Source organism: Danio rerio, chromosome 4 (genome assembly GCF_049306965.1).
Source record: "Danio rerio strain Tuebingen ecotype United States chromosome 4, GRCz12tu, whole genome shotgun sequence".
Classification (NCBI taxonomy): Eukaryota; Metazoa; Chordata; class Actinopteri; order Cypriniformes; family Danionidae; genus Danio; species Danio rerio.
This window is the reverse complement of record NC_133179.1, coordinates 33,945,042-33,972,620: the sequence shown is the minus strand read 5'-3', so window position 1 is coordinate 33,972,620 and position 27,579 is coordinate 33,945,042. Positions and strand designations below refer to the sequence as shown.

The 27,579-nt window shown below is 43.9% G+C and overlaps 3 protein-coding genes across 4 annotated transcripts in view; 1 reads left to right on the top strand and 2 right to left on the bottom strand.

The window, feature by feature from the left end:
* Window positions 1–27,579, bottom strand: part of LOC137491238 (uncharacterized) — a 1,025,816-nt gene that overhangs the window by 862,055 nt on the left and 136,182 nt on the right. The window lies entirely within an intron of this gene.
* LOC101886704 (uncharacterized) overlaps window positions 1–27,579 on the bottom strand; it is an 847,011-nt gene that overhangs the window by 683,250 nt on the left and 136,182 nt on the right. The window lies entirely within an intron of this gene.
* LOC110439606 (NLR family CARD domain-containing protein 3-like) lies at window positions 9–27,436 on the top strand. 2 transcript variants are annotated; one of them, XM_073947386.1, is made up of 13 exons: window positions 9–78; window positions 444–549; window positions 838–932; window positions 1,175–1,309; window positions 2,349–2,462; window positions 4,731–4,835; window positions 5,806–5,890; window positions 13,373–13,568; window positions 14,118–15,885; window positions 19,640–19,813; window positions 23,851–24,024; window positions 24,985–25,031; window positions 25,744–27,436. In XM_073947386.1, the coding sequence occupies exons 3-13, from the start codon at window positions 883–885 to the stop codon at window positions 26,265–26,267; spliced, it is 3,372 nt and encodes a 1,123-aa protein (XP_073803487.1). In that variant the 5' UTR covers window positions 9–78; window positions 444–549; window positions 838–882; the 3' UTR covers window positions 26,268–27,436. The 2 variants fall into 2 exon arrangements, with proteins under 2 accessions (XP_073803487.1, XP_073803488.1); XM_073947387.1 differs by lacking the exons at window positions 9–78; window positions 444–549; window positions 838–932; window positions 1,175–1,309; window positions 2,349–2,462 and adding an exon at window positions 3,771–3,927.

The window sequence follows — 27,579 nt, the reverse complement described above, 5'->3', positions numbered from 1 at the left end:
AATGCTCTGATAAGAATGCGAACCGCCAATAAACACCAGGAAGAAGAAGAAGAAGAAGAGGAGGAGGAGGTTATCCAGGTATGTGTTTGTTCTGTCTTGTCTGTGTCCAGTGTTTATACTGCTTGAGGTAAAATCACCCTTGTAAAATGTGACTCCGCAGGTGCTTTGATAACCCTGCAGCTGTTTGACTCTTCTCTGCTCAGTTTAGAGTGTTTGTGACGGTTGTTTTTTGCTAAACTCATGAGCTGCCGCTCCTTCAGAAACGAAAGTGAAAGTGTTTAGTTGCTGTGTCGCCATTTTAAACAGACAGAATCCACCATTTACAACGCAGAACAGCTTTAAATCTTTAATGTCTTGACAAAACCTGTGAGCTTTATTTAAATCTGTATGTAAGATTATATTTTAATCCTAATCAAATGGATGACGCTGTGATTCTTCATTAGTTTACTCGTGATGAGCTTCTGGATTTGAGTGTCTCAGCTGCTGATCTATTCCTCAGCTGAATTATGAAGGCTGATCAATGACTGGAGATCTGTGATTGTTATAGAGGTAAAGATGGTTTTATATTCACACATTCAGACTTTCCCCTTAAGAATATAATTTCATAAAAGTATTATTTGCAAACTCTAAATAGCGAAATCAAATTAGCAGCCAATGACTATCAAAGTACAACATTGTTCACAGTCAAATAAACAGTGTTAATGTTGTTTTCAAGTCACACTTGCATGCTAATTCCAATCGAATATTCAAAGTAAAATGGTAAACAATTCTAAATCTTCTAAATGAACAAATGTGTGAATATAAAACCAACTTTACCTGTATGGGTTTGTTCATCAGTTTCTTCTAGAGTTTCTGCCGAAGATCAAAGTCTTCAGATCCATTATGGAGGACACACACACTTCTGGAGATCTGGATTTGTCTACAAGATGCAGGTATTAGGCCTACACTTGACAGTTCATATGATTATTTTCTACAGGATATTATATTTACTCTCTGTTAGTTGTGTTTTTAATCTGTCAGAATATTTAGCGCACACAGACAGCAAGTTTTTGTACAATAATTATGAAAATGATAAAGTGCTGTTTAAACAGTGTTTTAATAATGAAATGTTGAATAAATCTGGTGTGTTGACTCCAGTGTGTGCAGCGCTGAACTTTAATCTTCTCTGTTTTAGTTCAGTTCATCAGAAGAGAGCAGAAGCAGAGCCCAGCTGTGTGTCTATGAAGAGTGACAAGTCTATGGGTGTACCAATAAATCTTAAGAGCGAAAACACAAATCTTAGTAGTGAAAACAGAGGACCTGCTGTCAGGTAGATCATCTCTTTAATATCTGCAACTGATGAGTATTTTCATAATAAATGAATCAGGTAATTAGTGTTGTGGATCTGTTGGGTTTCAGATGTTAGATGTTGTATCTGAGCTCTGCAGGATAGTGCTTGAAGATCTCCGCTTTACACTTCAGGCCACAATTAATGGTGTTAACAAACCAATCAGCGGTTTATTAATAGTTAGTGAGGTAGAAGGTGGGTTTAGGTTTTGGGTAGGGTTAGGGATCCATAATAAGATCATACTGTATTACTACTAATGAGCAGTTCATATGTTCACATTCCACAGATAATAAGCCGGTAGTTAATAGTATGAATTATGAGCTAAACTAAAGTGTTCCCGATCTCCTGCCATAAAGGGCTTTTCCTGCACACTTTCCCCTGCTGTTTCTGTGCTGTACTGATCAGCCATTCCTCTGATCTGAGTCTGTTTTCACTGAAGCGCAGTCATCATCATGTTGTGTTGGCCTCATAGATGCTGCTGATCAACACATTTGGTTTCTAGAATCGATATTTCTCGAGTTCTCCTGCTCATTCAGTCATGATAGATGATGGTGAATGAACTTGTCTTGCTGTCCTCAAAGTCTAGACTGGAGCTCTGCAGACAAACCCCCAATGAGTGACCTTCTGAAGACTGAGTGATGAGGAGGAGGGTAAGAGGAGCTGCTGGAGGCGGGAATAACAGTCAGCTGACACAGTGCAGTTTATATTGCTGCTTATATAGTCATGTGATGATGATTGACACGCCTGCATGATTAAGCTCCTCCCACACCTACACTGTGGACTTCATTCAGTGATTTGATGATTAGTTTCAGCTCTAATCTGCTCTAATAGTGCTGCATTTCTGTTGGGCTTTCTCTACTAGAAATGAGGCTTGATCTGTGTTTGCTGATATTTTCCACATTCAGGCAGTTTCTGTTCAAATATAAAGGAAATTAATTTAAGTGTTTTTGTAAATGAAGAATGATTAATATCAGGTTTGTGCAGTGTGTGCAGCGCTCAACTTTAATCTTCTCTGTTTTAGCTCACGTAAGAGGAAGAGAGCAGAAGCAGAGCCCAGCTGTGTGTCTATGAAGAGTGACGCGTCTATGAATCCACCAATAGCATTTAAGAGTGAAAACACACGACCTGCTGTCAGGTAGATCATCTCTACACACACATGATCACACTGCAGCATTTATATAATCCTGTGTTTCTAGAAGATCAGACATTATTACACTTTATTCCCACAGTCCAGTCAAGACATTTTAGTGAAGTACTGAAGTAGTATTAAGTGACTAAAGTATTAATACTCAAACTGTTAGAGTTACTAGAGTGAGTTTACAGGCTTTTACAATAGTCAGTCAAAAGGGTTTGTGATAAAAAGAAAGATTTTAGACAAGATAAATGAACAAGTTCTGTTAGACAAACACACCACACAGGGTTCAAGGCTAAGGATTTTTTCTAGTGGCCCGATTGGGTCAGTGGTTCAGATTTGTACTTGCCCTGCCGAAATGTTCACTGGCCCCACCCAAAAAAATAAGTTAATAGCTATTTCTTAGTGTCAAAAGCCAAACATAATTGTACACTCACACTTTGTTCAGCATAACCTTTCTTTAAATACAACTGATAATTTAAAAATGATTTGTTTACAATTGATGAAACTAAACTTGGAAAAAAATCGACATGTATATTATAAGCAAAAATGTGCACTTTAATTTTGACACCCACAGACATCGTCACCAAACATAAATCAGAGCGGTCAGACTTTCTCATGCATGGCCTCATTTCAGTTGTCAAGTTTTGTAAAAATCTGTCTATTGAATTAATCAATCTATTAAAAATGTGGGCTAGAATTCTGCATTACAGGCTTACATTATAGAGAGAAATAACAGATGAAGCGGTGTTATGCCAAAAATTGCACCCCTGCCATAAAGTGCACAGCCTCTGAAATGTGCATCTATTACCTTAAATTGATTTGAAAATAATAATAATAAAGTTATGACAACTAATGACAGTGACTGAGGTGAGCTCCAGGAATGTAACCCTTACAGAAGATATGTTTAAATAAATAAATACATTTAATTTAAATGCACTGATTAGATTAAATAAAGTGAATTGTTTAATGCGTGGTTTAGTTGAAAATACCTAATACAAATACTAAACAGTCAATATTTAGTATTTTTCTTTTATTTGTAAACCCAGTTCTAAAATGCATTTCACTTCTTGTTCTTACAGACAATATGTTTAATTAAATTAGTAGATTAAATTTAAATACACTGTAGTGGCAATTTTCTTTAAAGAGGCACTCTCTGTGGTCAAGAAACAAAGTCTTACTCGGAATGTCTTTTTGAAGTTTTATTCTTTGCAAAGAAGGTCACAGTCATACAGCAACAACAGTTTCTGCAGAGTGAGATACTGAAGTCAAGTGTGTTCACCCTTTTATCTGGTTTTTACTGCTTACAAGGTCAAACCCTAATACTGCCCATTCTGACGACAGTTTCTACAGAATGAGACACTGAAGCAAAGTGTGTTCACTGTTCTATCTAGTTTGTACTGCTTGCAAGGTCAAATCCTAATAAGGCCCATTCTGTACGTGCGTCAGGTGCTCCGCTGTTTCTGCTGTAAGTTTCCACTACACATGTTTATCTAAAAATGAATTTCCATTAAATACACTGATTAGATTAAATAAAGTGAATTGTTTAATGTGTGGTTTAGTTGAAAATGCCTAAGTTTAGAAACAGGTTCATTACATCAGTCTATAGTACAGTCAATATTTAGTATTTTTCTTTTATTTGTAAACCTAGTTTGAAAATACATTTCACTTCTTGTTCTTGCTTGATGCATCAACATAATAATCACATTAGCCTGACTGCAGTCAGATCATGAAGCAGATGAATGTGGATCTTTTTGTCAAAGTGTCAGTACAGAAATGAACAAAACAACAGGATTAATACACCATATTATAAGATTAATTTTGGTCAACTTTCCTAAACTAATATTACACACTCATAATACACTGTGATACAGCCTGGTTTGTTACTTTGTTGGATCGTTTTGTTTTCTCACTACAATCGATCCGCTCAATTGAACCGAGACAGTCTCATCCTGGGGATCTCGGACAAATTTTTTTTGATGCAGACCTGAGGGTGAAAGCACCCTGTATTTGCACACAATTGACAAACAGTCTCAGCCAAATTAAACTTTAGTGACAAGGCAGCACTGGCCTGATCGGGTCAGTAACTATTATGTATACTGTCCAGAGTGTCTCGCATGCTGGCCCCGGGCCATCGGGCAGCCCTTATTGTCGAGCCTTGACACATTTCATCTGATAAATAATTATGGGCGAGAGAGATATTGATTTAGGATGAAACTGTATTCAGCAGGTTGTGACGCTCATTTCCCTCTGGTGTGTTTGTGTGTTCAGTGTGAGATCAGGATCATGTGTGTCCAGCTCTGTGTCTCTAAAGAGTGACCGGTCAAAAAAGTATCCACCAGACCTCAGAGAGAAAACACCATCATCTGCTGAAAGGTATTCAGTGTTTTATGTTATTGCTCACACATGGACTATTTTGAACATATTATTTGAACACTCCAATAGAGAGAGCCCTTCCTGAATGACTTTGGTGGCTCATTAAGACATTTACAGACTCCTGATGGCAGATTTAGTTTCTGATCTTATGATTATTTTTCATTAAATCATAATTTAATATTTCCATGTCAATTTAACACACACATATATATAGAGAGAGATGATTCACTTCAATTCAAGTTCTTCATCATCGTTTCCTTACTTGTGGATATAAAAGATGTTTACAGCTAAAACTGTTCAGTAAATGTGTCTGAATACAGATTTGATAAACAATCATAGCTGTTGCAGCTTAAAAGTTTTGTGTAATAATAAACTGTAAATTAAATATTTATTCATATAATATTTCTGTCTACAGCTACTTTCTAAAGTCTTTCAGTTGCTGAACTCAATAGTAACGTGTGTTTTGTGTGTGGTTTCTCATCTAGATTTATTACGTGACGCAGCAGTGGCTCTACAGAATGTTGTTTATTTTCAGTGTTTGCAAGATATATGTCTGTATTTGGGGGCAGCACAGTAGCTTAGTGGTCAGCACTGTTGCCTCACAGCAAGCAGCTCACTGGTTCAAGTCCTGGCTGGATCAGTTGGTGTTTCTGTGTGGAGTTTGCATGTTTTCCCCGTGTTGGCGTAGGTTTCCTCCAGGTGCTCTGGTTTCCCCCACAAGTCCAAACACATGATCTATAGGGGAATTGATCAACTACATTGGCATTAGTGTATGAGTGTGTGTGAAAGAGTGTGTATAGGTGTTGTAAGGGCATCCGCTGTGTAAAACATGTGCTGGAATAGTTAGTGGTTCATTCTGCTGTGGCAACTCCTGATAAATAAGGAACTAAACAGAAGGAAAATGATTGAATGACTGAATATCTGTATGTGTTTGCCTCTTTATTATTACAGTAGTTTTATCTGTTAACAGTGTTGAATATGAGTCAGCAGATCCAGGAGACGAGACTCACAGGAGACACAAGAGCTTCACAGACAATCTCCAGTCCATCTTCCAGGTAAGAAAATCTCGTTTTGAGTCATAAAATCAGTGAAATAACAAAAAGCTGCTTTCTAGTTATCAAAACTTTTTTTTTGCTTTTTTTTATTTATGTAATAATAATAATAATAATAATAATAATAATAATAATAAGATATTATTAGTATGTCTTTCTGGAATGATTAAATTTTTCTGCTTCTTCTAAGATGTTGCCCTAGACATGCATGCCGTTTCTTCATATCACATTATCAGCAGGGATTGACTTTTGTAATAGTAATATTAAATCACTTGCAGAAAGGACACATTAAAGCATAAGCAGATCTTCATCATTTTTCATCATCTCATTCATTCATGCAGCAGCTTATTTTGAGCCATGCAGAACGTTCGAGGTTACAGAAGTAACCCTTCGTTCCCCGAGGAGGGGAACGGAAGTGCCATAGAGTGGATTGATTGAATCCACGAAATGGGAGGATTCGGATCAGAAGCCGCTTGTCTGGAGAGTATTGAACGGGCCAATGAATGAAATTAATTGGCAGCGTAAGCTTGCGCAGGTGTGCGGCATCTGCAATTATCTCAGCATATAAGCACACCTGAAGCCAGCAGACGCCATCCTTTTAAGCTGAAGAGACTTTCAAACAGCTAAGGGACAGTCATTATGGCGACGGAGTATGGCACTTCCGTTCCCCTCCTCGGGGAACGAAGGGTTACTTCTGTAACCTCGAACGTTCCCCTTCGGTTGGGGAACTTCAGTGCCATGAAATGGGAGAAGTATGGAAAGCGCCATAATGACTGCACCTTACCAACACCCCCGATGAGGAGATAGTCAAGCAAGCGTGACGCACCCACATCATGGGGGGCGCGGTCCTCCAACGTGTCCCTGGCCCTAATTTATCCTACTTCAACAGAAGTTTTACGGATTTAGATATATTTTTTGGGAAGTCTTGAGCATCTAGATAATTCTAGGAAATACGACAGTACGTTGGGAAGCGTGCAATCCCGATAGGGAGGACGCTGCGGAGGCCATCCGTTACCCAAGGGGGCATAGATGGCAGAATTTACATATGGACTAGCCCTAAAAAGGGGGAGTACTCATAGCAAAAGCGTGGTTAGCGGAGAGGGAAGACACGGGTCCGCCCAGGGGGGGGACTTAAGCGTGGCGGAATGAGCATATGGGATCGCCTAGTGGGGATCACGCATAGCAGGCACCTATACCCAAAACGCGGGCTGACCAGCGGGCAGACCTACAACGTAGTGGGCCAGCAAGTGACTCCTCCGCTGAGTCAGTGCTGGGGGCCACGGAGGAATCTGCAGGGCTCACCTGACGGGGAACTTTACTGACAGATAAAAAGGCGCACGTACCTCCGTGTTAGGGAGAATGGCGCAGCAAGCATGTTTCAACACCCTACCGAGTTGTCTCCTCAATCACCAAAGGGTTACCTAATACCCTTGAGGAAACCGGCTCCACTCGCAGATCGTAAAACCTTGCAAATGTGTTGGGTGTCGCCAAGCCCGCAGCTCTACAGATGTCTGTTAGAGAGGCGCCGCGTGCACGCGCCCAAGAGGATGCAACGCTCCGAGTGGAGTGTGCACGTACTCCCGGGGGACACGGCTGACCTCGACTCGAATAAGCGAGTGAAATGGCATCCACAATCCAGTGGGATAATCTTTGTTTCGATACGGCACTTCCCTGCTGCCGACCGCCATAACAGACAAAGAGCTGCTCAGATGATCTAAAATTCTGAGCACGGTCCACTTAAATGCGCAGAGCGCGAACTGGACAAAGTAAAGAAAGGGCTGGGTCTGCCTCCTCCGGGGGCAGCGCTTGCAGGTTCACTACCTGATCTCTAAAGGGGGTGGTAGGAACCTTGGGCACATAACCGGGGCGGGGTCTCAGGATGACGTGAGAGTAATCCGGCCCGAATTCCAGGCACGAGTCACTGACCGAAAATGCCTCCAGGTCCCCGACCCTCTTGATGGAGGCCAACGCAACCAGCAGAGCTGTCTTCAGGGACAGAAATCTTAGAGATTCTGATTCGAGTGGCTCAAAGGGATCGGATCGCAGACTCGTGAGAACGAGGGCGAGATCCCAAGGGGGCATGAGAGGGGGGCGAGATGGATTAATTCGCCTAGCACCCCTAAGGAACTGGATGACCAGGTTATGCTTTCCCACGGTGCCGCCAGCTACCGCGCTATGATAAGCGGAGATGGCGGCCATGTAAACCTTGAGAGTGGAGGGCGACAGCCTGCTGTCCAACTTCTCTTGAAGGAAAGAGAGCACAACACTAATCTGGCAATTTCGGGGGTCTTCTCTGCGAGAGACGCACCATTCAGTGAATAGACTCCACTTCAGGGCGTAGGCGCGCCTCGTGGAGGGGGCTCTAGCCTGAGTGATGGTATTAACTACCGCAGTCGGTAGGTTACCTAAGTCTTCCTCGCGTCTAGGGACCACACGTGGAGGTTACAAAGATCGGGGCGAGGGTGCCAGATGGTGCCCTGTCCCTGAGAGAGTAGGTCCTCTCTCAAAGGGATCCGCCAGGGGAGGGCCGTCGCGAGGAGTGAGAGCTCTGATATCCAGGTCCGGTTGGGCCAAAGGGGCGCAACTAGCAGAACCTGTTCCTCGTCCTCCCTGACCTTGCACAGAAACTGCGCGAGCAGGCTCACTGGGGGAAACGCATACTTGCGCATGCCCCGAGGCCAGCTGTGGGCCAGTGCATCCGTGCCGAGAGAGCCCTCGGTCAGGGAAAAAAACAACTGGCAGTGAGCGTTCTCGGGGGAAGCAAACAGATCGATCTGGGCCTCCCCGAATCGCGCCCATATCAGCTGAACAGACTCGGGGTGGAGTCTCCATTCTCCAGGGCGTAACAGCTGTCGTGAGAGCGCATCGGCTGCACGATTGAGCGTGCCTGGAACGTGAATGGCGCGCAGCGATTTCAGCCGCGGGTGACTCCAGAGGAGCAGACGCCGGGCGAGCTGAGACATGCGGCGAGAGCCCATACCCCCCATGCGGTTGATATACGCCGCCGCCGCCATACTGTCCGTCCTGACCAGCACGTGTTGCCGCTCCAGCACCGGTAAAAAGCGGTGGAGAGCGAGGAACACTGCCAACAGCTCTAGGCGATTGATATGCCAATGCAGCTGGGCACCCTTCCACAGGCCCGCAGCTGCATGCCCGCGACACACGGCCCCCCAACCCGTGTTGGAAGCGTCTGTTGAAACAACAACATGGCTGGACGCCTGTCCTAGAGGCACACCGGCCTGTAGGAACAAGGGGTCGTTCCAAGGGCTGAGGGCGCGGCGACACAGCGCAGTAACCGAGACCCGGTGTGTGCCCGCGTGCCATGCGCGTCTGGGGACCCGATCGTGAAGCCAGTGCTGAAGTGGTCTCATATGGAGCAACCCGAGCGGCGTGACGGCGGCTGCGGATGCCATATGCCCCAGGAGCCTCTGAAAGAACTTCAGTGGGACCACTAGTTTGCTGTCGAGCTCCCTCAGACAGTTCAGCAACAGGCGAGCGCGTTCCTCGGAGAGGTGCGCTACCATGGTGATCGAGTCCAGCTCAATCCCGAGAAAAGAAATCCTCTGCACGGGGGCGAGTTTGCTCTTTTCTGGGTTGACCTGAAGCCCCAGTAGGCGGAGATGCCGAAGCACCTTGTCCCTGTGCACAATCAATTGCTCCCGCGAGTGGGCTAAAATCAGCCAGTCGTCGAGATAATTGAGTATGCGAATGCCCGCGAGCCGAAGGGGCGCTAGGGCACCCTCCGCGAGTTTGGTGAAGACCCGCGGAGACAGAGAGAGCCCGAAGGGGAGGACCTTGTACTGCCACGTTGACCGTCGAACACAAACCGCAGAAATTGGCGGTGGCGTGGAAGAATGGAGACATGGAAATACGCGTCCTTCAGATCTATGGCTGCAAACCAATCCTGAGGACGAACGCATTGGAGAATGCGCCTCTGCGTGAGCATTCTGAACGGCAGCCTGTGCAGACAGCGGTTCAAAACGCGCAGATCTAGGATTGGCCGTGACCCACCGCTCTTTTTGGGTACGATGAAGTATGGGCTGTAAAACCCACTCTCCATCTCGGCTGGAGGAACCGGCTCGATTGCACCCTTCGCCAGGAGGGCAGCAATCTCCTCTCGCAAGACAGGGGCGGACAGGGGGTTGACCCTGGAGAAATACACGCCCGTAAACTTGGGGGGCCGTTTCGCGAACTGAATCGCGTAACCGAGTCTGATTGTGCGTATAAGCCACCGCGAGGGGCTGGCCCGCGCTAACCAGGCAGGCAGAGCCCTCGCTAATGGAGTCATCGCTACAATCGCTGACGTACCAGCGGTGGGGCAGCGCGGAGTGGGTGTGCTGATCTGGGAAGCACGAGGGTCCCGCGGAAGAGCTGGAGGAGAGCGATTCGCTCTGGCTCCGCACCCTGACTCCGGAGAGGGGGCTGGAGGGCTGAGGGAAGGGAGACCGTCCCCCCAGCGCTCGTGAGCCACTGGCGAAGCACGTAGAGTCTGCGAGCCGGAAGGTAGCGCGTCCCGGACTGGCAGAACTCGTGCAGTCACATCCGGGGAAGGGAAAAAGTGCTCTTTTACTGATGTTTTGGTGGCACTGAAAAGTACCGTAGTTATCGGGGCCCCGCCCTCCAGCGGGGAAAGAGCAAGTTTCCTCTTCTCCGGATGGCCTGTCTCAGGGACGCTTCGCGGTCCGTTTACCGGACTTAACGGCGCCCTGGGCAGGAGGGGCTGCCTGCTTTCGAGGTGTACGCCACGCAGGCGCAGACGGGGGCGGGGCAGCACTCGTTGGCGGGCGCCCTCGGCGAGGAACAGCGGAGGTGGATGGCTCGGCGGGCGGAGCGGGCTTACGGCCACGCCGATAGATGACATTGCCCATCGCATCCGACTGCTCTTTCACCGCCTTGAATTCCTGGGTGAATTCACCGACGGTGTCGCCGAATAGGCCAGCCTGGGATATGGGCGGGTCAAGAAAGCGAACTTTGTCAACATCGCGCATATCAGCCAGGTTTAGCCAGAGGTGGCGTTCCTGAACCACAAGTGTGGACATCGTCCTCCCCAGCGCACACGCGGCGGACTTAGTAGTCCGAAGAGCATAGTCGGTCGCGGTGCGCAGCTCGTGCAGCTCGGCCAGCGCCTGCGCTTGGTAGCGCTGGTAGGTGGCCATCGCGTGCAAAGCAGAAGCAGCCTGGCCCGCAGCCTTATAAGCTCTGGCTCCGAGGGAGGCAGACAACCTACAGGCTTTGGACGGGAGGCGGGGCAAACCCCACCACGTAGAGGCGCCGCGCGGACAAAGATTGACCGCGATAGCGCGCTCCACTGACGGGATCGCCTTATACCCCCTGGCAGCTCCGCCGTCAAGGGCGGTGAGGGCGGAGGCACACGCAGCACGGGCAGAGAAAGGTGCCCTCCAAGACTGCGTGAGCCTACTGTGCACTTCCGGGAAGAAGGGGACGAGAGGCTTCGAAGGCTTCGCCTTCTGGTCCTCTAGGTAGCACCCATCTAGTCGGTCTGGCCGCGGAGCTGGGGGATAAACCATCTCCAACCCCACGGCCGAAGCAGCCCGGGAAAGCACGGCTAACATGTCCGCTTCAGGATCCGATTTGACAGTGCTCACCTGCCCGGAGGGGGCGAGCGGGTCCGGATCTTCGTCGGACAGTGAAAGCCCACCCTCCGATGCCGCGGAGGACATCTGATCTCCGTGTCAGCGAGTGTGAGAGCTACCATCTGGTTAGACGGATCACTCCCACTACCCGTAGCTTGAATGGAGCGCCGTGAGGAGCGAGAGGTCCGCGAGCCCGTGGGCGGCGGATTATCTCCCGCTGAAACTCTCAGATCTGCCCGAGCGCCCGCTGCTTTTTTAGAACAGGAGGCAACTGGGGTGGCTCGCTCTCTTGCGAAAGTTAGCCGCGATCTTAGCTGTCATGGTCAACGGTCATGGCATCGCAATGACGACATGAACCGCCCGCGAGCACCGCATTAACATGCTGGACCCCCAAACATGCAATGCAGTGATCGTGTCCATCATCCGGAGCCAGGAAACCCCCGCATCCAGAAACGCACAGTCGGAGCGCCATCCTGAAAAGGACGTGCTGCACGACTGTATTGCTCTTTTAGGAAAGTTGCAACAATACGCACCGCTCTGGAGGACCGGACCCAAAGAACCGCAGGCAAGGGAGAAACCCAGCTCGACCGTCTGCCACCGCGAAGACCCACTCTGGACCGGGAGACACACTCGTTCGCTCTGAAGTGCTGATCAGCAAGAGGAACCCTCATCGACTCACTCAGAAAGGATCTGAAGCGAAAAGGATGGCGTCTGCTGGCTTCAGGTGTGCTTATATGCTGAGATAATTGCAGATGCCGCACACCTGCGCAAGCTTACGCTGCCAATTAATTTCATTCATTGGCCCGTTATATTGGAAGAATTTTGACGACCATGAATATTTTAATATTACGCCCCTTATGCCCTGTGTGCACTGGAGGCGTGAGGTGAGGAGGGTCTTATTTAACACATTTCTGAAATGCAGACTGGAGACGACAAACAGCCCAGTAGATACAGACGGGAGGAGATGATGAATTAGTCCCCAATAGAAACACACTCTGTAATTTCAGGATGGTCACAAAACACTCTTAAAATACTCGTCATGTGATTAGCCGGCTGATGAGCTCAGAGTTCTGCTTTGCACTCTTTTCATACAGATTTCTAAAATAAAGAGCATTTGTTTTCTAAATGAGTTTGCTCCTGAAGATTCAGCTGTTTTCTCTGACATGTTTGCCAGTCATGTTGACAGAAGACACAGAGAGAGAAACGACTCCCTGTCAGTTTCACTCATTTTACATGAACATATAGTTTAGTTGTGATTATGAATGTACACAAATAAAAATGATAATAACCTTTACTGTTCAGATCTGTGTTTGTCCCATCAGCATGATCAAAATGAGTATTTCAGCTCTTTTTATGGAGATTGACATCATATATCAGGTGTGCATTACTCTCTGATAAATCAACAGACCAGCGTCAATTCCTCCATATATCAGTGTAATAGACGTATAAACACAGATGACCTGGTTAAAACAGGACTACATTGTGTGTTGGACTAGTCACTTAAACATCTTACTCAGAGACTGTGTTGTGTTTTGGTGTGATTTTTGTCTTTTGTAGCTGTGAAATATCTGAAATCATTTAGCAGTAGTGATATGTAAAGGGGCTCACACACCGGATGTGCCACTTGGCACCACACAACGCAGCACCGCCACACACAGATTTCTATTAGGGTGCCTAGCTCTGACTCAGGACACTTCATATTCTGTTTCACCATCTGAATAGTTTCATTTTAAATAACATGTGAATGTGTGCGTCTGGTGTGTGATACTTCTAGCTGTCATGTTTGTGCTGTGTCGCAGTATTTTCATTTATTGAGTATTTTGTGGATAAACAACTGTGTGTGAATGAATCTTTTGGTTAAATGTTGTTCTTCTCTTTTCTTCAATCATAGAATCTTGAGAGTAAAATGATCAGATTTCTGAAGAATGAACTGGAGAAATTTAAGAAAATCTTACAAGAAGAAAACAGACAAGAGTTTGTAAAGGAGTTTAATGAGAACAGAAGCATTATCACAGAAGCAGCTCTTGATCTCACACTCTTCTTCCTGAGAGAAATGAAGCAAGATCAAGCTGCTGATACTCTACAGGGTAAGAGACTCATGGATAGACCCACACAAACCTGCAGATTTACACAGATTTTTAGCCCATCATTGAGTCTATTTATTTACTTGTGTGCATTTTTATTTATTCAGTTTTTATTTAATTTCAGTAATATTGTTGCCTAATATGAAAATGTTCATATGATTTATTTACAGTGCAGTTGGTAAAGTCATATTTTCTGTCCTTTAGTAGATCTGTTATATGAGAGACTTGTGCTTGTATGGCAATTAAGTGGATCTAATTTGATTTGTATTGTAAAGATTACATATTGTTGAAGATTATTATTTTACAAGTTAAAAAGGTGTTATTTTTTATTTATTATTTTATATATTTAGTTTTTATTTATGACAATCCCAAAGTTATGATATTCCCAAAATCATTCAACAGTAATCTGCAGATATTTTACAAAATTCTCCTCAGAAATAGCAAAAAAAATGTCTGAAAGTTCAGTCTGGCTCTACTCATGGCGATCTGTCAGACTGACACTTACAAATAAGTCAAGACTAAATCTCTGTGTTTCTTTGCTCCTGTGTTTAGGCGAGCTGTTCTTCATTAATCAGCTTAAATGTAGCCTGAAGAAGAAATATCAAAGTGTGTTTGAAGGAATTGCTCAGCAAGGAGACTCCACACTTCTGAATAAGATCTACACAGATCTCTACATCACTCAGGGTGCGAGTGAACAGGTCAACACTGAACATGAGATCAGACAGATTGAAGCTGCTTCCAGACGTCATCAGTCACTAGAGATACAGGTTGAATGCAAACATTTGTTTGAAGCAGCTGAACAAGACGAGCAGATCAGAACTGTCCTGACAAAAGGAGTTGCTGGCATCGGGAAATCAGTCTCTGTGCAAAAGTTTGTTCTGGATTGGGCTGAAGGGAAAGAAAATCAAGACATCAGCTTCATATTTCCTCTTCCATTCAGAGAGATGAACTTAAAGGAGAAAGAAAGACAAAGTTTAAAAGACCTCATAACTCAGTTTTTCCCAGAGACTAAAGGACTGAACCTTACAAGAAGCACACGATTCAATGTCCTGTTCATCCTTGATGGATTGGATGAATGTCGTCTTCCTCTGAACTTTGCTGGTAATGAGACGTGTCGTGATGTATCTTCAGCAGTCTCTCTGGATGTTCTCCTGACGAATCTCATCAAGGGAAATCTGCTTCCTTCTGCTCTCATCTGGATCACCAGCAGACCAGCAGCTGCCAGTAAGATTCCTGCGGACTGTATCGACCGGCTGACAGAGATACGAGGATTCAATGATGCCCAAAAGGAGGAGTACTTCAGAAAGAGACTCACAGATCAGAATCAGGCCAGAGAAATCATTGATCACATTAAACAGTCAAAGAGTCTCTTTATTATGTGCCACATCCCAGTCTTCTGCTGGATTTCAGCCACTGTTCTCCAGAACATACTGAAACTGAAACACAGGGCTCATGCTGAAACACTGCAGGAATCTCCCAAGACTCTGACACAGATGTACACACACTTTCTCCGCTTTCAGATCCAGCAGAGCAGAAGAAAGTATGATGGAGAAAACACAGCAGATGTCTCCTGGGATCCAAACCTCATCCTTTCACTGGGGAAACTGGCCTTCCAGCAGCTGGAAAGAAACAATGTGATCTTCTATGAGAGCGATCTGAAAGACTGTGGCATTGACGTCTATAAGGCATCGGTGTACTCAGGCATGTGTACCCAGATCTTTAAGGAGGAGACGGGAATCATTCTTGGTACCATGTACTGCTTTCTTCACTTGAGCATTCAGGAGTTCATTGCAGCCCTTTATCAACATCTGATTCTAGACAGAGACAAGACACAAGCAGAAAAAAGCAGAGATGAGATCATTACTGATTTGCTGAAGACAGCAGTGGACAAGGCTCTGGAAAGTGAGAATGGACATCTGGATCTTTACCTTCGCTTCCTTCTCGGTCTGTCTCTCCAGTCTAATCGACAACTCTTACGAGGCCTGTTGACACAGCGGAATGACAGAGACCAGAGCAAAAATAAAATAATAGCCTTCATCAAGCAGAAACTTGAAGGGAATCTGTCTCCAGAGAGATCCATCAATCTGTTCTACTGTCTGAATGAACTGAACGACCAAACTCTGCTGAAAGAGATTCAGTCTCACCTCAGTAGTGGAAGTCTGTCATCTGCTCGCCTTTCACCTGCCCAGTGGTCTGCTCTGGTCTTTGTGTTGTTGACCTCAGCGGAGGAGCTGGAGGAGTTTGAGCTTCAGAAATTCCAGAGATCAGACAAGTGTCTCATCAGACTATCAGCAGTCATCAAATCCTCCAAAAGAGCTCTGTAAGTCAACGTCCTTCTTTCATCTAAGAAGTAGACATTTCCTGAATTTAAATAATACAGTATATTATGTTAATGGTCATGAGCTTTAGGTCATGACCGAAAGGACAAGATTTTGGATACAAGCAGCCAACATGAGTTTGCTTCGCAGGGTTGCAGGGCGCACCCTTATAGACGGGGTCTGGAGCTCTGCCATATGGGAGGAGCTCAGAGTAGAGCCACTGCTCCTCCACATCGACAATTCAATTCATCTTTATTTCTATAGCACTTTAACAATGTAGACTGCGTCAAAGCAGCTTCACGTAGAAGATCATAGTAAACTGGAACAGTGTCGGTTCAGTTTTGTGTTGAAGTTCAGTTTAGTTCAGTTCAGTGTGGTTTACTTTTCACTGCTGAGAGTTCAAACACTGAACAGCAGAAGTCAGCTGAGTTGGCTCGGGCATCTGTCCCACCGGGAGGAAGCCTCGGCGAAGACCCAGGACACGCTGGAGGGACTATGTCTCTCAGCTTGCCTGGGAATGCCTCAGGATCCACCCGGAGGAGCTGGTGCAAGTGTTTGGGGAGAGGGAAGTCTGGGGTTCTCTCCTAAGACTGCTGCCCCTGCGACCCGGCCATGGATAAGCGGATAAAAATAAGAAATGACATGACATCATGTTAATGAACATGAACAATATTGATATCAACTAAACTGCAAAATACAATAATAATTGTTCATTATGTAATGTTTTAGTGCTTTATAAATAACATTCAGGTTCAGGTTTTGGCAGTGGTTGTGTAAGGGATAGTTTGCCCAAAAAGTGAATTTACTAATTCTTACTCACTCTTTATGGATATAAACCTTTCTAAAACTTTGTTTTCTTCTGTTGAACATAAAAGAAGATAATTTGAAGAAAACTGAAACCTGTAACCATTGACTTACACACCAGTTGTTTTTCCTACCATGTAGGTCAATAGCTAATAGTGTTTGGTGTTAGTAAGGCCAGCAGGGGGCGCACATCCTGTGGTCTGCATGAGTCCTAATGCCTTAGTGAAAGTGAAGGGGACACTACACTGTCAGTGGGCGCCACCTTTCTGATGAGACATTAAACTGTGGTCCTGACTTTGTGTGGTCTTTAAAAATCCCATGGCACTTCTCATAAAGAGCAGGGGTGTAACCCCGGTGTCCTGGCCAAAGTCCCCTGCTTCTAACAGCAACCTAGTTTTCCCATGTGGTCTCCCAGCCAGGTACTGGCCAGGCTCAGCCCTGCTTAGCTTGAGGGAGTAACCTTATTTTTTCCACTTAGACATACTTTGTGTCCTTTAAATAGCGAATGCGCTCTTGGCACGATGCAGCTGGCTCTTAATGGAAGATGAGACTCTAATTGGTTTATTCTCAAAACACATATATAACTCATTAAGAAAATAAACTCTTTTTAGCCCATGCGCCTTGATGCAAAGCGCATTTTCCCGTCCGTAAATGAGCAAAAATGCGTTCTGACACGCCCTGAAAGCGTTTGCGCCCTGCGTTTTGTGCTCTGCGCATGGACTGTCAAAATAGTGCCCTTAAAGTCCTTTCTGGACTGGAGTGGAATGATCACACTGATGTTTTCTCCATTCTGTCTATTTTGACTCATATCTATACTGATAATTATCAGGTAACAATGACACAGACACACACTCATACACTATGGTCAGTTTTGTTAACTCAGTTCACCTATACCAAATGTCTTCACACTGTGGGGGAAACTGGAGCTGGGACTCAAACCAGCAACCTTCTTGTTGTTAGGTGAAAGTGCTAATCACTGAACCGCCATGCAACCCTCTTTTTTATTATATCTTCTTCTAATTGTGCAGGCAGGCAAAACAAATGCAAGAGGTGGATCTAGGTTCAGTTCTAATGTTAAATAAAATCCATACACAAAAATATTGGCAGAGCTGAAGAGCAGAAAACACAAGCAAGAGAAACACACACACATACAGCAAAGGCACATTACACCTGTACTGGTTTCTCTACACTGGCTGTCGATCCAGTTTAGAATTCAGTACAAAGTACTGCTGTATGTTTGTAAATCCCTCCATGGCCTCTGAGTATATTTCTGAGGTAATTAATACACACCAACCCGTGAGATCTTTCACACTAAGGATCGACTCTATTTGCAAGTTTCACGATCACGCTTGATATGTGGAGGTGATAGAGCTTTTTCAGTAGCAGCTTCAAGACTCTGGCTCGATCTTCCACTCTCCTTAAGAACTTCTCCAACTCTCGAGTGTTTTCAGAGGTCACTGAAACACTTATTTTCTTCAGCTTTTACTCGTGTGTTGTGAGTTGATGTATTTGGTTTCTTGTATGTTTGCTTGTATTTTGTGTTTTATGTACAGCACTTTGGTAGCCATTGTGGTTGGTTGAAAGTGCTCTAGAAATAAATTGAGTTGAGTTGATCAGGATAAACAGCAGGAGCACAGAGCTATAGTGGAGCTGGTGAAACCCTCCATGATGATGCGAGCCCACCTTTCTGGAGGTTTCAAACACCTCTAGACTGCCTGGATGTCCTTAAAGGGGGGGGGTCTAGAGTGTGTTTTTAAGGCTTGGTTGTGTTGATAGAATGCAATGCGATGTGTGCTCATGCTTCATTTGTAGAAAATCAGCTTATTTTTCATATATCTGACTTTGACTACATACAGCTACTCAGCTAACATGAAGAACAATGTCATATGTCCTAGTTCCTCTGAAAGGCCCGTCCTTAAGAGGCTCTGATTGGTCAGCTAACGTATTGTGCTGTGATTTGCAGATCGGCTCCACGTCACCAGGAAAAGTGTCACAGCTCTACAAGCACACACTTTTGCACTGTGTAAATCCTATCAGTCAGAGTAGCTGTTAGCCGTATCAGTGTGAGCCTGAATCAGACAGAAAATGACACAGAGGATACAGCTGAAGCTCACGCCTGCTCTCTAAAATATCATCTGACAAGAGTCTGTCACATATATTCAGAATAAGCGTGTGTGAGTCATATGAAACATTCTCATATCTTTAGAGTGTTAGTTATCTGAGATGTAGAATGCAGGAAAAGCGTCCGCATAGAGAGACACTGCAGCGCTGCTGAATATTGTGTGTGTTTACAGCGGTTTGATGGATAAATATGAATTTTTGGCTTAATTGTTTGCAGTGCCAAACAGCATTTCCCGTTGTTGACATCCTTGTTTATGTCCTAACTACAACATACTGTTTGCGCTAGAAACTGTGTCTGATGTACTAGAGAAGATTGAAACTGCTGTACTAGAGACAACTGAAACGGTGGACATGGCTGGATAAGCCTGAGAAACTGCAGGCAAGAATACAGAGCAGACAGTCCTGATCACTGACATGGAGGAATCTTTAGAAACAAAAACACACAAACAGCAAACAACAATGAATATATTTATATATCTTCTTTATTTCTGTCACATATGCATCTTTCACTTTATTCTGAAAAATACTTTGAGATGCAACTTTTAAAGATGCTACAGAAGATTGTCATTGGTTTGTTCATTAAAATAATAATAAATAAAACAATTTTAAAAATTCCTGTTTTGCAGTGTTAGGTGTTACATAAAGAGTTGGGCTAATGGAACATCTGATGGAAGCCATTTGTGTTTTATCGACATTAATACTATTTAAAGCTAAAATCAGCAGATGTGCTCACTAACTAGTGAAGTTAAACCAGTCACTACAGTCAGACGTGCTTCAGACTATTAAACACACCAGATCAACACATACATATTGTGTTTGTCCTCTACACAGGCTACAGTTCTGTAATCTCACTGTTCGGTCTTGTAAGAGTTTGTCTTCAGTTTTACAATCCTCAAACTGTGTGCTGAGAGAGCTGGACCTGAGTAACAATGACCTGCAGGATTTAGCAGTGAAGCTTCTCTCTGATGGACTGAAGAGTCAACACTGTAAACTGGAGACACTGAGGTAAATGATTCTCCACTCTACAATAACTACAGACAGTTTCATATTAGAGCTCTACATGCTTGAACATGTTAACCCTGGGTGATACTAAACCCCAGATAACAGGAATTATGGTTTATCAGTGATTGTGTTTCACACTGCTCATACTATACCTGTAGTTAACCCTCAGGGGTCTGAGGTGATTTTGGGACCCCTGAGATGTTTTGACATGCCCTGACATCTGTGCTGATTTCAGCTGCTTATTACACAGAACTGGCCAACATGTGTTTTATTAGTATTCAGCACAAACTGAGCTACAATAATATGTGAGAAATATTGATGTACATGCTTGTGTTTTTTTTTTCGAAATAAATATTATGTGTGGTTAGTTGGTTTTAGAGAAAAAATGTAGCTGAAATAAGATCCATAAACCAGACTGAATGTGCCTGAACAAGAGTTTAGAGCAGGGGTCTCAAACTCAATTTACCTGGGGGCCGCAGGAGGCAAAGTCTGGGTGAGGCTGGGCCGCATAAGGGATTTCACAAAAAAAAGTCCTCAAATGTCATTATTAACAGTTTTAATTATTTCTTCTGAACACGAAGTGTCCTGAACATTAATAGAACATTGAGTGAAGATTATGAACAGTTCTTCTGAACATGGCATCTTTTGCCTACTCCTTACTGCCAGAGACTTGACAGCGCTTCTTCTCACAAATCTGAACCACATTTGGCTTTAGAGCGGAAGCAGTTAAGACCCTCAGTATGGCTTGAAGATGATCATCATTAAGTCTAGACCTGTACTTTGACTTATTGAAGTTCAAGGTGGAGAATAACTTCTCACACAAATATGTGCTCCCAAAAAGGCCAAGTCCTAGGGAAAAAAGTGGGGGAACTCACTCAAAACTTCCATTCCCTCACCTAAAAAAAAGGCGTATATATGTATAAATAAAATACCCACACCCCACTCCAGTCACATCAGTCTGTACCAGTCTGTATCTACCTATAATATATATATATAAGAAAGGGCTAGAAATTAACTTTTTTACTTGGTAGCACCGGTGCTTACAACTTCAAATATTTAGGAGCACCAAAATAAATTTAGGAGCACCAGAAAAAATTTAGGAGCACCCGCCAAAACTGAATGAGCACTGCTGCAAATTGCTTTTTAAAGGATTTATTGTATTTTAAAACAACATCAATAGGACTGACAAAAAACAGAAACAACTATCCAACTAATGCTGCGAAGACATTGATATTTGTGTGCAATAATTCCAAAATGAATGTCTAATAATTAGGCCTTAGAAAATAATGATGATGAAAATGACAATAATAATAACAATGAATTCCATTTCTCATTATGATACTGCCTTGAATGTGCATGAATGTAGGTTATCTGCTATAAAAAGTCTGTTACTTTATGAAAAATAATTGTATAGTTTGCATCAAACAAAAATGAAGCATTGCAGTAAGAAATATTGATTTTGTGCTGCTGTTTTTATATGCATGTCAATTTAATAAATAATATTTCTGCTACAAAACAAACAAAAGATTATAATAAATCATTCAATTCAATGCTGAAAGCTGCAAAGCAGTCATCAGTATATAAAAATAATAATAATATACACCTCAAAAAAGAATAGACAAAAGAAAGAAAGTAAAGTCTCACTTCTATCACTCTTTAAAAGTTTTGGTTTCAGTTTGTGTCAATTTAAAGGTTCAGTCTTTTGTCTTTTCATGTTTGTGGAAAAGCAGGCGAGTCAGCCGACCCAATTTATGAGCAGGCAGCGCAAGATTCTTGCGTATACCACCGGCGCAATACCGCTCTTTGTTACGAGCCGCAGTTTCAGTGTAAACTAAGTAAAGGCGAGCTGCTTTGGCGATGATATGTACAGTATTAAATTTGACTTTTAGCGGACATTTGCGCTGAACACGCAGTGAATGCGACGCATGGAGATTCGGGCGCCTTCTCCAAGAAGCGCGTACTCGATTGATCTCAGCTGGCGGATCATTATTCACCACGTGACGTGTCATGATCGCTCTCATCTGCACCTCAATTTTAGGTGGGGTTTGCAAACCTGTGTGCTTTAAGTTTTTACTCTTCAGCCGTTTGCATTTCCCATGGTCGTAAAAGCTCCTTCCCTGTCATCTGACAGCGGAATAGCTTGAGTGATTGACAGCTAATATGAACCAATATAGCGGCAGGGAAGAGCGATTAGCACGTTTTTACAAAAAATCAAAACAGGTCGCACTACAACCATTATCTGCAGTCGCACTAATGCGCCCAAATATATTATGAGGTTGCATAGATTAATTTTCGGGCGCATATGCGACCAAAATGGTCGCAATTTCGAGCCCTGTAAGATGCAGGCTGTAGCTAGGTATCTAAGTGGCAGGCAGGGGCGGGAACAGCTTACCTTGGTTCTGGCCGGCGCGAGTTCCCGTCACAGCGTCTAACAAAGGGGCGGGGTACGTGGTGACGCCACCGGCATCCCCGCCCCTTTGTTTACACGGCGGGCGGGGAATGCCAGTGACCGCTGTGTATGGATAGAATCAGCGGAGCGAGAGCGCTCTCTCTCCCCGCTCCGCTGATTCTGTCAGTGTACAGCGGTCGGCGCGGGCCACAAAATATTGCATTGAGGGCCGCAAATGGCCCGCGGGCCGCGAGTTTGAGACCCCTGGTTTAGAGTAAGCAGTCTTGTAGACTAGAATATTTACTGCACAATTATGTGAAATTATTCTGTTCGCTCATTCAGAGAAAACATTACAATGATCTACATTTTGTTAAGTGTGTTTTGGGTGATCTTAGCTGTATGTGTGAGTGACAATGCTCATGAATAATTCACACCTGAGAGACAACAGACACTCCCCCACTCACCCATCAAGGGCAGTGTACAGCAATGTCCATCTGCAGAAGCTAGCCCAAACTCAATGCTTGTTGTGTTACTGCTGTGTGACCATGTAAACACTCTGGGTGAACAATATACAGTGCTCAGCATATATAAGTACAGCCCTCACTAATCTCTCTTTTACATTCATAGTTTAATAGGAAGCTCTACAGTATTATATTTGTGCATATACAATAGATTAGCCAAATCTGGAGCTCATCTAACAAAATAACTTAAGATAACGTCCAAAAACTAGCACACTCAAATCTATGTGTTTATAGAAAAAAATTTAAAACAAAATTACAATAAGAGGAAAAATCAAGAAAAGCAAAACAATGGATTTATTTATTTATTTTTTTTTGTATTTTTGTATTTTTTTTTCTCAATATTTAGCCTGAATTTAATTGCATTATCTTTCAATTTCTGAATATGTTTGGTGACTAAAATATGATGTTCATAAATAAATCAGTTTAATAAATGTGTTCTGTTTAAATGCAGCAGAATACACTGCCTATATTGACTGAGAAATGAAGGAAAGTCTTGATTTTCAGAATGGGCTGTCCTCCATTATGCTGAGCGCTGTGTGTGACTTATACAGCCGCACATATAATATATATTTGAAATGGTGTAAAACGTGTTCGCCAAACTCTCTTGTGCATTAATCCAGCATTTAATAATCATTTCTGAATGAGTCTGAGACACTGAAGTAGAGGAATGACAAACGCTTTAAACACAAGAATAAATCAGATTTAAACATGAAAAACAATTACTGTAAATCTAAATCATATTTGAAGAGCTTTAATATAGATTACACTAATAGTTGCAGTCTCAGTTCACTGTTTGAAAACTTTACCAGGTTGTGTCTGTCTGTGGGTGTCGACATTCAACACTTCTGTGTGAACAGCCCTTAAGTCTTACCAGATGCAGAGCTCAAATGTGCTGGGGTAATATTTTGCTTATATTGATATAAACTTCTACAGATGATGTCGAGTCCTTGTTGAGTGTGTGAGTGAGTGTGTTTGCTGATGCGAGGGCTCGATCAATGAGGAGAGCTGATCAGGATGTGTGTGTTCATCACTGCTGTTGACATGAGCAGAAACAGCAGTCAGCATCTTCACAACACAAAGAGATGTGTGATTGTCCAACTGTGTGATGTGGACTATTGCTGTGTTTGTAGATTGTCTGGCTGTATGGTGACAGAGGAAGGCTGTGGTTTTCTGTCTTCAGCTCTGACTTCAAACCCCTCACACCTGAGAGAGCTGGATCTGAGCTACAATCATCCAGGAGATTCAGGAGTCAAGCTGCTCTCTGAACAACTGGAGGATCCAAACTACACACTGGACAAACTCAAGTATGTGGAGCAGCACTGATGTCGTAGCACTGAATGCTCTTAACTCTTTCCTGACAGACATTTTCATTTATTTGTTTTTTGTGAGTTTTACTTAAATGTGACAGCCCTCTGAATAATCTCTGGCCAAGAATATCTGACCATATGATATATAATTAATTAAAGAATCACCCTGCTTTCAGACAACAAACAGGTTTAATCTATTTTCTCAATCGTCTGTTTGTGTTTTATACACACTTAACTGCAGGAAGAATTCATGACAAATGTACATTTATTACAAAAACTGAAAATATACTTTTCTTAAAGGTTAAAAAACATTTAAATATCTGCATTTACAAGATGTATAGTATAACACACACACACACACACACACACACACAGTACTAGTGTTTGTCTTTGAGCTCCACAGTGAATCAGATTTGTCATCACAGTTGTGAATGTGTAAATGTGTGAATGAATGATTCCAGCAAGTCTCATATCACTAATCACACACTCTCAGCTCAGAATGATTGAGTTCTGAGTCTGTTTGGAGATGATGAAGAGGCATTTGACAGAAGATGAAGATCTCCATCATATTTCAAGTCATTTAACACTGAATTCTGCTTTATTATTGTGCTGCGCTTTTGTCAATTGATCATTGAATGAATCCTTCAGTCTTTATATCTGTCTGTTTCTGTGTTTCCATTCTGTTTTCTGTTTCCACATCTGATCTAAAAGCTCTGTGTGTCATTCAGAAGCTGATTTGACAGCTCCACACACACTCATGTTGTTTTACTGCAGTTATTAATGCACTGAGATCAGCCAATCACAATCCAGCATTCAGCACACACTCCACATGTCTTATTGTGTGTGTGTGTGTGTGTGTGCGCGTGTGTGTGTTTGCGTGTGCGTGTGTGTGTGTGTGTGTGTGTTATAAGCTGATGTTTGTGTACTGACTGAATGTGAATCTGTGTGTGTTTACAGTCTGGATCATGGAGGAGAGACGAGGATTACAGCAGGACCACACAAATGTAGGACTACACACACACACACACACACTCTCTCAAACACACACACATGCACACACTCACACAATCAGACACACACACTCAGTCTCACACACAAATGCACTCTCACACACATGCTCACGCGCACACACACACACCCTCTCTCACACACAGACACACACACTCACTCTCTCACACACACACACACACTTCCTCTCTCTCTCACGCTCACACACACACACACACACAGCAGTGAACACATGCACACACACACACACACACCCTCTTTCTCTCTCTCTCACACACACACACACACACACACACTTTCTCTCTCTCTCACGCTCACACACACAGCAGTGAACGCATGCACACACACACACACACACACACACACACACACACCCTCTCTCTTTCTCACACACACACACACACAACATACACGCCCCCATGCATGCACACATACACACACTCCCTCAGTCACACACACACGCATACGCACACACACACACAAACACACACTCTCTCTCACACACACACACTCTTTCTCGCTCTCTCACACACACTCATGCACACACACACACACACACTACGCCTCTCTGTCTCTCTCTCTCTCTCTCACACACACACAAACACACACAACACACATGCCCGCATGCACGCACACATACTCACACACACTCCCTCTGTCACACACACACACAGCTGCTGTTGTAAATGTGTGTGTTCTTGTGTTCAGATGTCTGTTTCTTCACTCTGGATCCAAACACAGCACATACTCAACTCATTCTGTCTGAGGAGAACAGAGAGGTGAAGTGTGTGAGAGAGAATCAGCCGTATCCTGATCATCCAGACAGATTTGATGATCATCGTCAGGTGTTGTGCAGAGAGAGTGTGTGTGGACGCTGTTACTGGGAGATTGACTGGAGTGGAGGTGGTGTGTTTATATCAGTGTCATATAAGAGCATCAGGAGGAAGGGAAGAAGTGTTGAGTGTTGGTTTGGACATAATGCTCAGTCCTGGAGTTTGCTCTGCTCTTCCTCCAGTTTCACATTCAGACACAATGACACACGCACTGATCTCCCAGTGAAGTGGCTCAGCAGGAGAATAGGAGTGTTTGTGGATCACAGTGCAGGAACTCTGATCTTCTACAACATCTATAGAGACACAATGAGCCTCATCCACTCAGTCCAGACCACATTCACTGAGCCGCTCTGTGCTGGGTTCTGGCTTAATTCTGGATCATCAGTGAAACTGAGCTGAAGACTGACGAGAGATTTACCCAGAATCCTCTGCAGGAGCAGCTGTGTTGTGTGTGCATGTGAGAGTGTCTGTGTGTGTGACAGAGTGTGTGTGTGTGAGAGAAAGTCTGTGTTTGTGTCTATTTGTGTGTGTGTGTGAGAGAGAGAGCGCGTGTGTGTGTCTGTGTGTGTGTGCGTGCATGTGTAGTGTGAGAGTGTCTATGTTTGTGTGTGAGAGTTTGTATTTGTGTTTGTGTGCACGACAGACAGTTTGTGTGTGTGTCCATGTGCGTGTGTTTGTGAGAGTCTGTGTGTGTGTGTGTGTGTGTGTGTGTTTGCGTGCGTGTGTGTTTGTATTTGTGTGTGTAGATGACAGACAGTGTGTGTGTGTGTGTGTGTGTCCATGTGTGTGTGTGAGAGTCTGTTTGTGTGTGTGTGCGTGTTTGCATGCGAGTGTGAGAACGTGTGTGTGTGTATGTGTTCACTGTTATGTGTGTGCGTGTGTGCTTGTTTTTTTGTGTGTGTGTTTGTGTGTGTGAGAGAGAACGTGTGTGTGTGTGTGTGTGTGTGTGTGTGTTCACTGTTGTGTGTGTGAGAGAGAGAACGTGTGTGTGTGTGTGTGTATGTGTTCACTGTTGTGTGTGTGTGAGAGAACGTGTGTGTGTGTGTGTATGTGTTCACTGTTGTGTGTGCGTACGTGCGTGTGTGTGCATGTGCGTGCGTGTGCGTGCATGTGTGTGTGTGTGTGTGTGTGCGTGCATATGTGTGTTTGTGTGTGTGTGTGTGTGTGCATGTGTGTGTGCGTGTGTGCGCGTGTGTGTGTTTGTGTGTGTGTGTCTCAGTCTTCATCAGTGTCATCATTGATGTTGATGAAGTGTCCTCCAGGATGCTGCTGTGTTCAGATCAGCTCATTCTTGTCTACAGATTGATCTTCTTCATTGTTTCTCTGTTGTTTGAGCACAAATAATAAAAGTCAATGTCAAATCCACTGCTGATATTAGAATGTGATGATGAACATGGAAATGTCTGAATCCTGTCTGAATCTCTGTCAAATCTTGAATCAACTGTAGAGAAATCCAGCAGCTCAATGAATAAAGGAGAAATGAAGTGTGACGTTTGTTTCTGCTCTTCTGATCTTCTTCTTCTTCATGATTTGACTTGAACTGAACAATAAAAACACATTTATTCCAGTATTTATTGATCTGTTCATGTTAGTTGATGACAGTAAAGTTGTTCTCTGTTAGTTCTTGTTGACTCTCAGTGCATTAACTGATGTTCACCAGCACAACTGTGCATTAATAATGCTTCAGTAAATGTCTGATCACTCTCATTCA